This window comes from Heloderma suspectum, chromosome 3, assembly GCF_057233095.1.
Source record: "Heloderma suspectum isolate Gila_16-S chromosome 3, 16-S_ref, whole genome shotgun sequence".
In the NCBI taxonomy this organism is placed as follows: Eukaryota; Metazoa; Chordata; class Lepidosauria; order Squamata; family Helodermatidae; genus Heloderma; species Heloderma suspectum.
Window position 1 is genome coordinate 245,175,900 of NC_139460.1, and position 18,122 is coordinate 245,194,021.

At 44.6% G+C, this 18,122-nt stretch overlaps 1 protein-coding gene across 1 annotated transcript; it reads right to left on the minus strand.

The window, feature by feature from the left end:
* Nucleotides 1-2,971: 2,971 nt before the first annotated feature.
* Nucleotides 2,972-3,490, minus strand: LOC146350982 (NADH dehydrogenase [ubiquinone] 1 alpha subcomplex subunit 13-like). The gene has a single exon (XM_084841958.1). The coding sequence runs from the start codon at nucleotides 3,476-3,478 to the stop codon at nucleotides 3,038-3,040; it is 441 nt and encodes a 146-aa protein (XP_084698084.1). The 5' UTR covers nucleotides 3,479-3,490; the 3' UTR covers nucleotides 2,972-3,037.
* Between the last annotated feature and the right edge of the window lie 14,632 nt (nucleotides 3,491-18,122).

An 18,122-nucleotide genomic window follows, 5' to 3' on the forward strand; every position in this document is an offset into this window, starting at 1 on the left:
GGCGTCCCCTATGCAGGACTCCATTTGCGTCGCTGCTTTAGCCGTGATAGGCTATGTAAATACTTACGTAGCCTATCACGACCTGGCAGGGATGCAAATGGCGGCCAGCATAGCGGCCGCCATTTGCAGCTGCAACCCGGCAGCAGCCAGAACGGAAGTCCGGCTGCAGCCGGCCCTGGCCGTTGGCTCTGTGGCCTTGCCACGGAGTGGAGCCGATCAGGGAGGATTCCAGGGGGGGGAGGGACGGATCGCCTCCCCTCCTACCACAGACTGCCGTACCATAACGGTGTGAGTATTCCGCACACCCCTAGACACATGAAGCAAGATAAGCTGAGTGCTTTAAAATCCAGTTTTCAGGGGTCACACAGTGCTTGAAAGGAACATACTTCGAGGTGGGGTTGGGGGAGTAGAACTGAACATCATCAAACTGGCAGAGGCTGCTCAACCAATAAAAGAGCCTTGTTTACCGGCTCATGTCCAAGCTCCCCGCTGCTACTACATTATTATGAATGAAGAGCAATTATTTTTTTCCCTTGTGTGCAGTTTTCCCTGAAGAAGCCAAAATCCCCAGTTCTCCAGTGCAGCATCTGAAGGCTCCCCCTGAGCCCCCCATTTTGCCCCATTCCAGCAAACTGTTGCAGATTTATTGCTTTAACTCCCACCACCACCACCACCACCCTTCTCCTTCTCTGGCCACTTTCTCCCTGCTTGCAATGACAGGATCCTTTACATAACATCAAAGAAGTGACTTTACACAATATCAGAGATGCAATTTAACACAACAATAGAGAAGCGAAGTAATGCAAACATCAGAGAAGTACAACATCACAGAAGCTAATTACGGGTAAAATGGGAGTGCAAGGCAATTCTGAAGGCTGGAAAGGCTCAGTGAGGTCATGGTCAGGTGAAAGACACACCCCTGGGCAGGGCTGTCATGCCGAAGTAAATGTGGAGGATAGGGGCACACTGTACCAGAAGCACAGAGAACCCGATTTAAAGAAATCAAATGGAGTAAAAGTAGTCTCAGAAAATCCAGCTTTTCCACTGGAAATCTCCTGAGTGGCTGCAGATTGGCCATGATGTCATCTGCCATCAACGACCTCGAAATGCTCCCAATTCGCAGCAAATCCCCCATGAGGCCAGCCCACGAGAGAGGGGTCCTCCTAACGTAAGTGCTTTCTGAGCAGACCAGAGTACATCAAACACGATATAATCTAACAAGTTTAAAGCTTTGAGTTTGGATAATTTTTAGCATATTCCGTTCCTAGGCACTGAAAGGGGAGTTGTAGTTACCTATAGTGTGTGGGTGTCTTTGTTAAAAGTATTCTAAAATACAGAAGATGTAACATGTGTAATGGAAATTAAGGCGAGTGGACTCTCTGGGAGGAAGGAAGCTGTTTCCAGGCAAACAGCTCCCAGCCTCACTCTGGACACAGCATTTATTTCATTTTCAATCAAGCCTTTGTTGCAGGCCTGTCTTCTGCTGCATCTTTCCATTTACAGTGTAAAACAATTCCTACCTCAGTTTCAGCTGAAGAGAGTAGCCAGATCTACTGGGTCTTCCACTGTCAGTATCCTCACTCCCTAGTCATGCCTTAAGGCTGCAGCTTGCTTTGGCGCTAGTTTACCAGCCTCTTCCATATCCATTGTGCCCCCCCAAGCCAGACAGCAGTCCCCAGGCCACTTTAATCTACTTCATGGCATGTCCCAAACATTCTGAGAAACTTCTTTGTATTTTCTGCAGGCAGCTAAGCAGAGCCAGTCTTTGGACTTAGAGGAAAGGAAACTTACAGCATGAGCACAGTAATGCTGCCGGCATTCCCAACTGGCCTAGATGTTTGAGCTTCCTGGCTCTTTCCAACCTTTCTCTCCATTGTTTATTATGATGGTGCTATCATGATGGAATATGCAGTATTAAATTCTAAATCTAGCATGCTACAGTGGCCACATATTTTACCATGTTGTCTTACAGGAGGCAAAATGTCTGGCAATTACATCTGCCTTTTAAAGAAGAAAAGTGATTTTAAGAGTGCCAAAATTCAAAACAGACGATGGAGGACAAAAATACCTCTAGTAATAATAAACCTTTTAATTTCATTTTGATTATTTGAAATTAGAATGCAGTTCCAAAATTTAAACATTCTCATGCGCGCGTGTGCACACACGCGCGCACACACACACACACACCAGTAGTGGTAACAGAAAATATATATATGAATGAATGAATCACTCACTGCAATACATAGGAGAGAGCCCAATGGCACTTAAATTTCATAGAAACTTTGGTGGTTTCTAGCTGACTCAGCAACCAAATTGTCCCGACATTAGAAGAAACTCTTAGTATGTCAGTAACTAAGGGGATGTGTAAATGGTGAGCTTTTGCAGCAGGGTCACTCTTAAACTGAATTTGGGAGGTCAGTTTTCTTAGCACTGGGGTTGGCTGTCCAAGAAAAGACAAGATGCAGTAAGGGAGGGCAGCTCCCAGCATGGGCATCCGCTCATAGGGGAGAGGGGCTGCAACTGACCCCCCTGGATTATTTATTTATTTATTTATTTATTCATTTCATTTCATTTCTGTACCTCCCAATAGCTGAAGCTCTCTGGGCAGTTCACAAAAATTAAAAAATTATTTTTTAAAATTAATTAAAAATAACAATAAAATTACAAGGAGCCAATATACGTAGAAGTGGAATAGTGGATTCCAGTCATGATGTCATTCTGAGAGCAGCAACAGCAGCTGCTGTGCTGCGCCTGCCCTGTCTATGGGCTCCTTCACACTGGGCTTTTATCCTGCGATTGAGACTGCTCCTTCACTGAAGTTTGCGGGCTCTTTGCATGACGCCATGTACCTCCAGGCTGTCTCCTGCACTAAATGTCCTTTGTTCCGTTTTTAAATAGATTGAAGATAATGAGCTATCAAATTACCCCATTGTGTTCAGCTTCAGTTTCCTCCATTCATTTCATTTCATTTCATTTCATTTCTATACCGCCCAATAGCCGAAGCTCTCTGGGCGGTTCACACAAACCCTGCTGCCGCTCACACGTAAAACTGGCAACCAAATTTAGCGTTGTCGAGCACGCTCTGCGGGTGCAGGTAAAAGAGCTCATCGAGCGTGGGGGGCACCCAGCGTGTGGTGTGGAACAGAGACTCACCGACCTGCCAGCCGGGGATGTCCTTCATGATCTTGGCCTCCTCGTCGAGATTTTGACGCAAGATGCGTAGCATCCTGCGGTCATCCTCAGCCATAAGAAGGGGAAAGATGGCCACTCGCGTCTCCAGGTCCTCGATGTTCAGGCGCCGCCTCTCTCGGTTCCATGTCACAAGGGAATAATAGCCATAGACGAGGGTCCCAATTCCAATGGCGAACAGGCTATAGCCCGAGAGCCCCCGCCGGGGCAAGTTCCTCTTGTAGTCAATGGGCCCGTACCCGCCCGGCGGCGGCATGTCCTGCTTCACCTTCCCGGCTCCGGCCGCCATCTTGGGAGCGGGCAGCTCCCAAGATTTTCTTTTTCCATGAAAAGAGTAAAAGCGGCAAGAAGAGGAACAAGATCAATGAAGGATAATGGAAGACTCAGATACAAGGAGAAGGAGGGGGAAGGGGGTGGGGGAAAAGGAAGCCCGTGAAAAAGGCAGTCGTCGTGATCCTGCATTTAAAACGGAAGCAGAACAACACCCCGTTTTAAATGCAGGATTTTAGGCTGGTGTAGAGATGCCCTTTCTCTCCTTTCAGTTTCCAGCCACATGGGCAAGGCTCAGGACAGGGCAGGAGGTCAGTAAATTAAACACGAGAGGAGGGATGCCCTCAGGTTTACCTGGTGCACCTCCTCATAAGGCAAAGAGGTAGTAGCAGGAAGCAGCACGACCTGGCTCCTCCATGCCAAAGTAATTCCATTCTGAGAGTGGCAGCAGCACCTTGTGCTGTGCACGCCTGTCCCATCTATCTCTATTGTCCAGTTCCCTGCGGCAACATGGGAGGGGAAACCCAGCCAGGGAAGGTCAGTAAATTAAACCTGGGGGTGGCAGGGTGGGATTCCACTGAGCTCAGCTGAGACTGGCTGCAATGCAAATGGCAGATTGTGGACCTGGAAGAGGCAGTGAGGTTGGCTTTCTGTCAATCCTATAGATTGTTTGTTGTTTATTCGGTCAGTCGCTTCCGACTCTTCGTGACTTCATGGACCAGACCACGCCAGAGCTTCCTGTCAGCCGTCGCCACCCCCAGCTCCCCCAAGGTCGAGTCCGTCACCTCCAGAATAGCATCCATCCATCTTGCCCTTGGTCAGCCCCTTTTCCTTCTGCCTTCCACTTTCCCTAGCATCAGCATCTTCTCCAGGGTATCCTGTCTTCTCATGATGTGGTCAAAGTACTTCAGTTTTGCCTTTAATATCATTCCCTCAAGTGAGCAGTCTGGCTTTATTTCCTAGAGTATGGACTGGTTTGATCTTCTTGCAGTCCAAGGCACTCTCAGAATTTTCCTCCAACACCACAGTTCAAAAGCATCTATCTTCCTTCACTCAGCCTTCCTTATGGTCCAGCTCTTGCAGCCATAGGTTACTATGGGGAATACTAGGGATGTACGAAAGTCACTTACCCTTTTGAAGGGTGACATTTGCGGTGGGGGGGAGGCGCTCCGTCCCTCACCCCGAAATTCTTTCTGGCTGGCTCCACTCCGAGGCGATTCTGCGGAGCCGCCGGCCAGGGCCGCCCGCAGCCGTACATCCAGCCGCTGGGAAGCCTGCAGGGACGCAAATGGCGGCTGCCATAGCCGCCACCATTTTGAGTCCCTATATTTTGCCGTGATAGGCTACGTAAATATTTATGTAGCCTATCACGGCAAAAAACCCACAAAAAACAGTGAACGCAAATGGCAGCGGCTACAGCAGCTGCCATTTGTGTTCCCTTTTTTTTGCCATGATAGGCTACGTAAATACTTACGCAGCCTATCACAGCTTCCGCAGGGACGCAAATGGCGTCCCTGCGTTAGCCGTGATAGTCTATGTAAGTATTTACATAGCCTATCACAGCTATAGTGAAGAAGCGAATGGCGGCCGCGGATGCAGCCACCATTCGCAACACAGCGCAAACGGTAGGAATGGCAGAGAATTCTGCCATGGATCTCGGTGAGGCCGAATGCCAGTGCATTCGGCCCCCCGAACTCCATGGCAGAACGGCCTGCCACCCCCCCGACCCCCCACGGATCCCCCCTAGGACGAGACTTACCTGGGGCGGATCTTCCAGGCGGTGGCGGCGGTGGCGGCTGCGGCGGCGGCTGCAGCGGCCAGTCTTCCGACCGGCTGCCGCTGCCGCCATTTCCAGTGTTTTAAAAAAAAAAAGACGTGATAGGCTACGTAAAGATTTACGTACCCTATCATGGCTAGGTTAAAAAAACAACAACAACGACATGATAGGCTACGTAAATCTTTACGTAGCCTATCACATCTGACTTAAACAAAAAACAAAAAAAACCGCACGTACGCAAATGGTGGTGGCTATGGCCACCGCCATTTGCGTTCCTTATTTTGGCCCGTCTTAGTCTACGTAAATATTTACGTAGACTAAGACGGCGAAAATAAGGGGAACGCAAATAGCGTAGCGAACGCTATTTGCGTTCCCCCTTATTTTCGCCGTCTTAGTCTACATAAATATTTACGTAGACTAAGACGGGCCAAAATAAGGAACGCAAATGGCGGCGGCCATAGCCACCACCATTTGCGTACGTGCGGGTTTTTTTGTTTTTTGTTTAAGTCAGATGTGATAGGCTACGTAAAGATTTACGTAGCCTATCATGGCTGACTACAGGGATGCAAACGGCAGCGGCTACGGCCGCAGCCATTTGCGTCCCTGCTAGCCAGCGGCTGCTGGTGGAGCCGGCCGGCGGCTCCGCGGAACCTCTGTGGAGCGGAGCCGGCCGGCGAGGATTCCAGTGGGAGGGACGGAGCGCCTCCCCCCCCAGTGGAAACCAGCGGAGCCAGATAAGGCCAATTTCGTACATCCCTAGCGAACGGCAGCAGGTAGGTGTCCCGTTCTGTGCGCCTTTCACGGGGGGGGGGGCCCTTCGTTCCGCCACGCATTTCCGGGGGCCAAATGCACTGGCATTCGGCCTCACCGAGATCCATGGCAGAATTCTGTGACATCCCTAGGGAATGTTGTTGTTGTTGTTCAGTCGTTCAGTCGTGTCCGACTCTTCGTGACCCCATGGACCATAGCACGCCAGGCCTTCCTGTCCTGCGCTCTCTCCCGGAGCGTGCTCAAGTTCATATTCATTGCATCCGTGATGCTATCTAGCCATCTCATCCTCTGCCGTCCCCTTCTCCTTTTGCCTTCAGTCTTTCCCAGCATCAGGGTCTTTTCCAGGGAGTTTTCTCTTCGCATTAGGTGGCCAAAATATTGGAGCTTCAGCTTCAGTATCTGTCCTTCCAATGAGCACTCAGGGTTGATTTCCTTTAGGATGGACTGATTTGACCTCCTTGCAGTCCAGGGGACTCGTAAGAGTCTTCTCCAGCACCACAGTTCGAAAGCATCAACTCTTCGGCGCTCAGCCTTCCTTATAGTCCAGCTCTCACAGCCATACATTACTACTGGGAAAACCATAGCTTTGACTAGACGGACCTTTGTCGGCAAGGTGATGTCTCTGCTTCTTACTATGCTGTCTAGGTTGGCCATAGCTTTCCTCCCAAGGAGCAAGCGTCTTCTAATTTCATGGCTACAGTCACCGTCTGCGGTGATCTTGGAGCCCAAGAAAGTAAAATCTGTCACTGCTTCCATTTCTTCCCCTTCTATATGCCAGGAAGTGATCGGGCCAGATGCCATGATCTTCGTTTTTTTAATGTTGAATTTCAAACCAGCTTTTGCACTCCCCTCTTTCACCCTCAACAAGAGGCTCTTTAGATCCTCTTCGCTTTCTGCCATATAATTCTCCCAGCAATCTTAATTCCGACCTCTGATTCATCCAACCCGGCATTTCTCATGATGTACTCTGCATATAAGTTAAATAAGCAGGGTGACAATATGCAGCCTTGTCGTACTCCTTTCCCAATTTTGAACCAATCGGTTGTTCCATGTCTGGTTCCCTAGGGAATACCATTGTTTTAACTATGCAGACCTTTGTTGTCAGTGTGATGTCTCTCTGCTCTTAACTATTTTATCAAGATTTGTCATTGCTCTCCTCCCAAGAAGTAAATGTCCTCTGATTTCCTGGCTGCAGTCAGCGTCTGCAGTAATATTTGTGCCTAGAAAGACAAAGTCTGTCACTGCCTCCACGTTTTCTCCCTCTTTTTGCCAGATATCAATCAAGCTGGTTGCCATAATCTTGGTTTTTTTGAGGTTTAACTTCAACCCAGCTTTTGCACTTTCTTCTTTCACCTTCGTCATGAGGTTCCTCAGCTCCTCCTCACTTTCAGCCATCAAAGTGTTATCGTCTGCATCTCTGACATTGTTAATGTTTCTTCCAGCGATTTTAACTCCAGCCTTGGAATCATCAAGCGCAGCACGTTGCATGATGTGTTCTGCATACAGGTTGAATAGGTACGGTGAGAGTATACAACCCTGCCGTACTCCTTCCCAATCTTAAACCAGTCTGTTGTTCCATGGTCTGTTCTTACCATTGCTACTTGGTTGTGTTATACAGATTCCTCAGGAGGTAGACAAGATGAGTTGGTATCCGCGTACCACCAAGAACTTGCCACAATTTGTTATGATCCACACAGTCAACGGTTTTAGAATAGTCAATAAAACAGAAATAGATGTTTTTCTGAAACTCCTTGGCTTTCTCCATTATCCAGCGGATATTGGCAATTTGGTCTCTAGTTCCTCTGCCTTTTCTAAACTCAGCTTGTACATCTGGCAATTCTCGTTCCATGAATTGCTGAAGTCTACCTTGTAAGATCTTGAGCATTACCTTACTGGTATGTGGAATAAGTGCCGCTGTTCGATAGTTTGAATGTTCTTTAGTGTTTCCCTTTTTTGGTATGGGGATATAAGTTGATTTTTTCCAATCCAATGGCCATTCTTGTGTTTTCCAAATTTGCTGGCTTATGGCATGCATCTCCTTGACAGCATCATCTTTCAAGATTTTGAACAGCTTCGCTGGGATACCGTTGTCTCCTGCTGCCTTGTTATTAGCAATGCTTCTTAAGGCCCATTCAACCTCACTCTTCAGGATGTCTGGCTCTAACTCACTGACCACACCATCAAATCTATCCCCGATATTATTATCCTTCCAATACAGATCTTCCGTATATTCTTGCCACCTTTTCTTGATCTCTTCTGCTTCTGTTAGGTCGTTGCCATCTTTGTTTTTGATCATACCCATTTTTGCCTGGAATTTACCTCCGATGTTTCTAATTTTCTGGAAGAGGTCTCTTGTCCTTCCTATTCTATTATCTTCTTCCACTTCCTCACATTGCTTGTTTAAAAATAATTCCTTATCTCTTCTGGCTAACCCCTGGAATTTTGCATTAAATTGGGCATATCTCCCCCTTTCACTGTTGCCTTTTGCTTTCCTTCTTTCTTGGGCTACTTCCAGTGTCTCAGCAGACAGCCATCTTGCCTTCTTGGTTTTCTTTTTCTTTGGGACGTTTTTTGTTGCTGCCTCCTGAACAATGTTGCAAACTTCTGTCAATAGTTCTTCCGGGACCCTATCTGCTAAATCTAGTCCCTTAAATCTATTCTTCACCTCCACTGCATATTCATGAGGAATATTAGTGAGCTCATATCTAACTGATCTGTGGGTCTTCCCTATTCTCTTTAGTCTGATTCTAAATTGTGCAATAAGAAGTTCATAATCTGAACGACAGTCAGCTCCAGGTCTTGTATTTACCGACTGTATAGATGTCCGCCACCTTTGGCTACAAAGGATGTAGTCAATCTGATTTCGGTGTCCACCACCATCTGGTAAAGTCCATGTATAAAGTCATCTTATAGATATCTGTACATAAGTTCAGCATTTACTTGCTCCTATGTAAGTACACATAGGAGGGATAACTGCATTTAACATCATTTCTGCCCAGCCTTCTGTCCTGCTAATAGGAGAACTGAAACAGACTTTAGTTAGGGTAAAATGCTCAAGTTTCCCCCCTACCCCAAGTGCATAAGGATGTATTTGCTTGCTGTTCAAAATCTGAATTGTAGAATATGAGGTCTGTGATTATTCTCAGCTGGAGGGTTAGAGCAGCTGAGAATAATATGTGTATGTAACACACACCCCACCCCCAAGTCTCTGCCCCTTATACAGCGAATGGTCCATATGCATATACTTGTGTAGTATTTTAGGCTGCAATCCTATGTCTGCTTACTTGGGAGTAAGCCCCATTAAACTGAATGGATATTGCTTCTGAGTAGATATGGATAGGATTACACAATTGAGCTCTTTTCAGAATGAGAAATAGATATTATTTCAGTGTGAATAAAGAAGGCCACTTTCCCTGTGGTGACTGCTTAACATGTCCCATGTCGACTTTGTTGTTGTAGGTTTTTGTTTGTTTTTTAAGTCCCATGTGGTTGCTGTAACTATGTGTGGAGCCAATCATCTGAAAAATAAAATTACAGGGAGCCAATATATGTAGAAGTGGAATAGTTTAAAGATGGAAGAAGGCAAAATGAGACCAGCAGTTAAGGTCTCATTAAGAAATTAATCAACCATGTTGCAGAAGAGCTGCTGTATCAGTTTCCATATGTAAACCCATAGCCTACTGAATGCAATGGAAATCCATCTAAGGCCTAAATATAGGTTGGAGGAGCTGGGAATAAAAGGGTAGAATCAACCAAGGGTTGAAACAATTGGTTGAAATGCAGCCAAAACCAAACTACTGGCTTAATCAATGACATCCGTACTGAACAGAGACTTCATGTTAAGGTTCTACATATCAGCCAAAGAATGAATCCTTTCAATAATAAGCCAAAAATGCTAATTAGCCCCAAACCTGGCAGTATATGAAGATTATTACTCACAGATTTTTTTTTTTTTCATTTCTGTCCCACCAATTGTCTTCAGCACTCAGGGTATCTGAAGCAGAAGTTTATTTTCATTAAGTCGTTTCCTTCCCTCCCTTTCCCTTCTCCAACCGACCTCAAAAGACTAATTATCAAAGTATTAAGCATGTTTCTAAAATACAACTGAACCCATCATCATAGGCAAATGTGCTGAAGAATGTACCCCATTATTTGAAATGACAGGATGTATATAAAGCCCATATGTTTTCAAAAGGTCTTCTGTCAGTATTAATCAAAACGTTGGCAAATTTATGAACACACTGAACAACACGCCTGCCATATGGGTAATCTCTCTCCTTTAATATTGGGAATTTGAATTAATAATAAACACTGTAGAGAAACCTCAAATGAGACAGAACCAATAATGTGAAAGCCAGAAAAAATAAAGTAACTGATGAACAAGATTCTTCAGTGTTCACTTTTAAGTCTTCCCTCAGATGATCTCTGCCACTACCTTTTATTGCTCAGTTATCTCCAGCAGTGTCATGAGGTATAGGTGGCTTTCAATGTTTACTACACCCTGCCATCAGACCAGGCTGCTATGATTGTTTTGGACAGGGCCCGCATCAGGACCTGGTATCCTAGGGCAACTGCCAAAGCCCCAGAGCCCTGGCATGGCTCTTTAGTGAGGCCTGCCCTCTTATTTATTTTTCTATCTAGCTGAATCTAGCCACACTTTTAATTTCCCACAATGCCTGCAATGTAGAGTTGCCCTGAGGCATTGTGGGAAATTGAAAGGGTGTTTGGAACACCACTGGCTGGTAAAGAAGTGGGCTGACCCAACCAGAGGGACATTTTTCCCAGGCCCCCCTCAAACCTGGAGTTGATCCTGGTTTGGCACACCAGTCTGGATGAAAGGATTTTCAGATGTAGGCTGGGCCATGTTCTAGGGCCATAGTTCTCTCAGTCCAGATGTGCCTCACTGCATAGTCAGCCTTCCTCAGATGTGCAAACAAGGAAAATCACATATGTACAGTTCTTCTGGATTATCCTTGAGAATATATGTGTGTGTGTGTGTGTGTGTGTGTGTGCGCGCGCGCACGCGCGCACGTATATATATGGCAAAATATGATAGTCCCCACCTCAGAGTATGAATGCATACACAATGTGAGCATAAAGAAATCAGTGGAGGAGCATTTCAGGAACACCTCGATGCCATGCTCCATGTGAGAAGTGTACCTGGAGCTCCTGGTCTTTAGCATTTTCTTTGCATTAGCTTTTTCTTTAATTTCAGTGGAGGGGAGCATCTCTTTGCCATTGCATTAGTAGTTCTGGAAGGAAAAAGCCAGATAAGAAGCAGCTAGAGCAAGGGTGACTTCAGTAAACCTGGTTTGGGGGAGCAAAAGGGTAGCAAGGACCATTATTAGGGGAGCAAGGATTTTGCTATTCACATTAAATACAAATATACTATGACTGAAAGCTAAGGGAGCAAATAAGGTAGTAGGAAGCATATTAAAGGAGAAGCTACTACCTGTTGCTACCTCTTGGAGTCATCCTTGAGGCACAGTGATCAAACCACAGCATATGCTCCAGTCAACACTGGAATTATATTGACATGAATGGGAAAGCAGACAGACTCCATGTACCACACTGCAGAGGTCATTATATTTACAAATAATTAAAAAGATGAATGTGAGAGGATGCAGAATATCATCATCATATATTTCATTCCAATTAAATTTTCCAAGTGCCATTGCGGCACCCATGCATAGGCAGGAGGCATCAGCAGACCCCAAGGTTTGCAAAGAAATACAGAGAATCTTTAGAGAAAGAAAAACATAAGAAGGGGACACCCCTGTCCCCCACCGCCACTGTGAAAAAACAGTCCAATGAGATCTGAGCATGATCTGACTGTTGAAGGGAGGGGAGGAAAACCAAGTGGGAGGCAAAATGGAATGGAGCAACTGAAAAATGAGAATGGAGACAGAGATACATACTATCAAAGGATAGAGAGAACCATGTAATTGTATGGATAGGCAATTTCCTAGTTAACACTGAAAAAGCTATTTTTTAAATGTCCCCAGGTATGGAAGTCTGAGCTACCCATAGAAATCAATGGAGAACTCCAAGATTTTAATGTAGTTGAGACAGTGTATCAATGTGTCCACACACCTCCCCAAATCCACCCAAAAAAGATAGCAGAAAAAATAATGGTTCTTGCTTTTTTTCTAATTCAGGCCTTATTTAATGTGAAACATCTAAAAACTGTCTTGCTAAATTCCAAAGAAATGCATTTCATTGTCTCCATATTGCAGGTTGGAAGGGGCTGGGGTGGGGAGAAAGTGCCTTGCCATTTAGTTCACACTGAATACTGCAACTCAATCTCTGAGTGATTTACAAGAACCCTGCAATGTTGTCCAGAGATATCAGACCCTTATTGTAGATTGGGTTGAAGCTGAGAGAGTAGCTTACAACAGCCCTGCAGTGTTATCCATCGCTTTTATCCCACCATTGCAGGTTGGGCTCATGCTCCATTGACTTGCATGCAGACTAGCTGCATTTGTAAATGTTCAAAAAAATGCACACATAGACCTGTTAGAAGAGCAACTCCTTTCTTTGATACGAACTTTTGTTTTTTCAACCCCCTCAGCTACAGGCTCAGGTAATGCACACACACAAGGGATATAGTGCGATGGTTTGTTATGGGGCTCCACTTGAATGTACTCATAGTGAACTCAGTTGTCCAAGTACTAATCCTTATGTAGCCAAAATGGCACCATTCACAGACAAGAGGAAGATATCAACAGGGTTAAGTAAACCCCAAGATTTGCAGAAGTACCAAAATCATCATCATCATCAGGGGAAATACACAAGCCTAGACAGCCATATAAAGAACTGTTTAGAGAATATAAGGAAGAACCCTATATATCTAGACTTACTAATCCATGACTATAAATGATTGCCTTCATTTTGGAGATATATCTATATTTTTATTCACTGTTCAGTACCAGTTGCATTTATCTGCCTATATACCAATAAGACTGGCTATTAGAGAACCATGTAATGCTCACAGTTTTCTGAAGACAACTAAGCCTCATTCATGGCCATATCTGTCCAGACCAATGCAAAGAAATCTTGATGGGATGAGGTGCATGTGAATGGTAAGGCTGACATCACAGTGGAACACTGGGAAAATAATCCTACACAGACGTATCTGCTAGATACCAATTTTAAAAGTAATGTCAGTTTTGGCACTGTATTCCTATCCTTTCTAAAACAGTCATTCCACTTCAGAAAGAAGCAGGCTTTGGATAAGGTCTTAGGAGTATACATACAGTGGTGTTGTGTGAAGTTTTAAAACCTGGAGCTGTGTGTGCAATGATCCATGATGAACCACACCCCCTCATCCCAAACAAATGGTATACGTCACTGCAAGAACAGAAATTCAGATCAGAAGGTAGGACTTCACAAGAAGCCTAAATCTGCTCATTTTAGAAATTAAGTGTTGCATGTGCTACAAAGAAGAACTAGAGCATCTTAGTCAGCTCTCTGCGTGTGAATGTTGCATCAGATGTGGGGTCACAGGGGAAGGTGATCTGTCACTTCACTGCAAGCATATTACCCCACAGAGAATTGAGGACAACAAGAATCTCCTTGCTCAGCCCTAATGACGGTCCTGCTGCTTCTAGGTCATGATGTCTATGTGAATTATATGCCTATGGATTGTAGTATGATTCAAAAGAAGTGGACGTCAACTGTAAGCAAATGAGCTGGCTCAGCTCATAGGTTTTCTTTCCATTTCTTGAACGTCTAAATCAGGCTCTCATTTGAGGCCTACCAGCTGTTGATGGACTTTGTCAAGAATCCTTTTCTATCTGTCACCAAATTGGGCTGGAAAAAAGGGCATTTTCTTCATCTTCTGTAGAGGCTCTTAGTTGTTGCAGAAACATGTGATGTTTTATTTCATGCTGTTCTTAAATACAGCTTCCAGACCTTTTTTATTACTGTTGGCTGAAGAGCTGCTTATTACAGACATTACATTTTGACTGATGGTGGTCGTTCTCTTTGTACCTGTTCGTTTCCTCATTTTGGATCTGAAAACAAAGAGGTTTGGAAAGGAACAGAGTTTTAACCCGGGTCCATCAAGTGTAGCCTAGAGTCATTTTCCTGACAAGGGGTGGTGGTGTTTCCACCAGTGATTAGCTCCGAGCCGGCTGCGTGTTGAGGTCGTTGGGGACAGATGACGTTGTGGCCATCCAGAAGCCACCCCAGAGCTTATAACGGAAAAACCAGATTTCCCGAGACTGCTTAAAGTCCAATTCTTTTCCTTAAGTCGGGTTCTACACAGTATAGTTGCTGTGTGCCTCAACCCCCGCATTTACCTCGGGTATGCTAGCCCTGCCCAGCGGATTGCCTTTCACTGTGACCCCAGGCAAGGGGTGTTTCCTGTGTGTTTCCCGTCCCTGCACAAACCAATTAGTGTCCACTCAGAAGCAACTCCCACTGTGGTCAAAGAGGCTTGCCCTCTGAATGCACACATCAGAATTTACAGAGATCCCCCTCAACCGAAATGGCACAGTTTAAAGCACATTCCCTAAATGCTTTAAAGCATGATCTCGAGGTTCCAATTTTCCATTGTTTGGTTTATTGCCTTAGGAAGTAATGGCTTCACACCTTCCTTATAGAGATCCTGTAGTTAGAAAGGGGGCTGGTTTCCCAGCTCTGTGCCCCCCCCTTTCCTGCACAAGCATATGTGTGTACTTGGAAGTAACTCCCATTGTGTTCAATAAGGCTTGGGGCTCATTGGGAGGCTTGTCTTACAAATGAGCACATCAAGTGGTGTTTCTTTCACCCCTCCATTACCACAATCAAGTGCAGCAACAGGCTACAAAGGGAGCACCTTGAGAGGCTCGTCTTACAGATGCGCACAAGGGGAAGTAACTACTTTGCACCTTTCTTACGGAGCCTGGAGTGTGGGGAAGCCTCTCTTATTGGTTGAGCATCCCCTGCCACTCAGATGACGTTCACTCCAACCCCACAACCCCCACCTGGAAGTAAGTTATGTGAAGCCACTTAGAATGGTGCGATGTACACCCTCATGGAGCCCTGCCCAGACCAAAAGCAGCTCCTACAAAACTGTGGGTGAGCCACTCCTCCCTTCTCCTTCCGTCGTCATGGAGACAGGGCCAAGGTTGCTTCAGCCATGCAGTAGTGGTTCTCTGATGAAGTTTTCTTTTACTTGCAAGTGGATATTGATTCTGAGATCATTGTTGATAAGTAAATAATACAACTAAGCATAAGCTATTTTAGTCCAAATCACCGCCCCTGATGTCTCTGAAACGTATGTTTGTTTGTTTGTTTGTTTTATTTCTATACTGCCCAATAGCTGAAGCTCTCTGGGTGGTTTTCAAAACAAAACCTAAACCATCAAATATAGTAACATTAAAAACTTAAGTTTAAAACAAAATAAAACCAAAGTAAAAACCAGGGTAAAAGCCAGCAGCAGTGCAAAGTTCTAAAAAATGCACTAGCACATTAAAAAAACAAACAAACAGGGGGACCTAAAAGCCAGAAAAATAAAAAGGGCTTTATCTAGTGCAGAAAAACACACCATGTAGGTGCCAGCTGAATCCCTTTGGGGAGGGCATTACACAACTGGGGTGCCCACCACTGAAAAGGCCCTCTCCTTCATGACCACATACCTCACCTAATTTGGCCAGGCTGGGGACAGCCAGAGAAGGGCCTTTGAAGAAGATCTTAAGTTCTGATATATATGGAAGGAGACCATCCTTCAGGTAACCTGTCCCTAAGCCATTTAGGGCTGTGTAGGTTAATATCAGCTCTTTGAATTGGGCCACCTCATGGAAAGGCTGTTTAAATGCTAATTCCCAGCCACAGTTATTTGGAAGCAAGTCCCACAGACTACAGCAGAACTTACTTTCAAGTACACATTGATAGGATGGCAGCCTTGTAGTGATTTTCCACAGGGCCCTTTTCTGCACTTAATGTGGTTTCAAAAAAGCAATTTTATTTTTTCTTTCAATAATTTTGGTTTAGGAAATTGGTTTTTCATGTTCATGTATTAATTTATCCATACCAGTTTTTAGTCTTCCTGATCTTGAAGGGATACAAGAAGATTTTCTCAAAATGCTGTGCATGCTGCATGTGTGTTGAAGGGTATCAGGTAAACCTGTGCATGGTGCTCACCTTGGATCTAGCCATCATTACGCAGCTGCAAGCCTCTGAAAGCCCCTGCAATCTGCCCAGCCCCTGCTCCAGGGCCTAGGTGGGGGTGCCAGTTTCACTGCACACCTTCTCCAGCATCAGTTTCAGGAATAGGGCTAAGAACTAAGGGCTTCTCTACACAGAGGCTTTTTATCCCTCAACTTTACTGGGGCTTCTGCTTCCGGATTCTTTGCAGGATTAAGATCGGCCCTTTCCACACACTTTGGCTTTTTTCCCACAGGGAGTTCCTTTATCTGCAAGTTCTATATGTTTCACTATACAGCCACTAGATGGCACTGTGGTATAGCTGCTGTTAAAGCACAACTTCCTCTTTTCACAGAGAAATTGAACTCAAGATATATAAATAACTCATTTTCCTGATCTTTAAAAAGGGGGGGATAACGGTCAGAAAGCATGGAAGAGTCCCTGGAGGCTGACAACAGCTTGGAAAGGACCTATAAACTTCTGTAAGTAACCAGTCTCGATCGCAGGGTAAAAGCCCCATGTGGAGAAGCCCTAAATCATGTTGAGTTCCATTTAGAGTTCAAGCAGAATATCAGAATCTGGATGACATATTTTGCCACACACACCAAAGCGGGGATATATTTCACCTGTAGGACTGCATACCTACTTACTGGGACCTGCACACTTTGAATAATACAACCTGGACAGAACATACCTTCCACCTGTTCTTTCTCAACTTGTGAATGGGATAGGAGGCAGAAGTGGGATAAAGTCAGCAAATTATCAAGGGGAGAAAAGAGATTAAAGGTTTGGAGAGAAAATAGTATGGAGCAGAAAGAAAGTAATGAGTGGAGGGAAGAGAGAGAAAGAGAAAGAGAGAGAGAACTCATATTTTTGCATGAATCCTGCAAAATTCCATAATATCTCATTGTATTTCCTCCCTCTGCTGCCTTACAATTATGTTTTTAATTATCTGAGTTTTTCAGAGTTAGCATGGTAAGACATATGAGTTTAGTACCCAACCTTGTACCTAGGACAGGCTTTAGAGACCGATTTGAGTCTGACGTTTCCAAAGGTTTACAATGAACACCTGTGAGTCCAGCCCTCCCCTGCCACAATTAATAAATCAGCCAAGCTCTCTCCTTATGAAGGACCACCCTTTGATGTGCATGTCTTCTAGGGCTAATGTTTGTGCCTTTCATCTTGATTCAGCTGTTGTATAATAGATGACCCATCTGAAAAGATAATGCTGGCTGCATGGAACATGGTATGTGAACTTAACACTGTTGGAATGCCAACCAGACTAGCCATGTTAACAATGAAAGCTAGGATCCTTCTGGAGAAATATGATGTTGATTTTGACCTTAGAGGGAATCAGGCCTGCTCAATGCAGTGATGATAGCAAATATATGCAATTGATTAAATGAATAAATAACCCTATTGTTTAGTTTTGCATGAAAATATGTGGCACCTAGGTCAGAGCTAATCCTTAATTTTTTTCCTATGCATAATAGATTCCAAAGTGTAAACATAACCACTGGCATGAACCAAACTAGATGCTCTCTCTGAGTCAACAGTCAAAGGTGTGATGGTGAACTTGGAAATATTGATAATGTTTGTGAATATATTCAGACTACATTATGCAAGACTTTTCAAGTTGATAATAAGAGCTCTTTGTAAAACAGTGAGGCATCATATTCTAAGCTATCTGAGATAAAAAGAATGGCCTTTTTTTTTTCCTTGAACAATTCTTTGTCTGCTTTTAGTCATTTCCTCCCACCACACAAAATCTTAGATTTTTCATGGATGAGTAACTAATCAACAAGATGAATTCATCCTTTACTTTGCCTATTCCACCTTCTTCACTTTCTATCTTCCTCATCAGAAACAACACCTAAATATGGGATGCTTGGTACAGTGCAATGGTGGTAAAGTGCCATAGACAATTTTGCCTTGAACGGAAATGGGCTTCATAGATTAATCTGCTTATATATGTTCATGACCA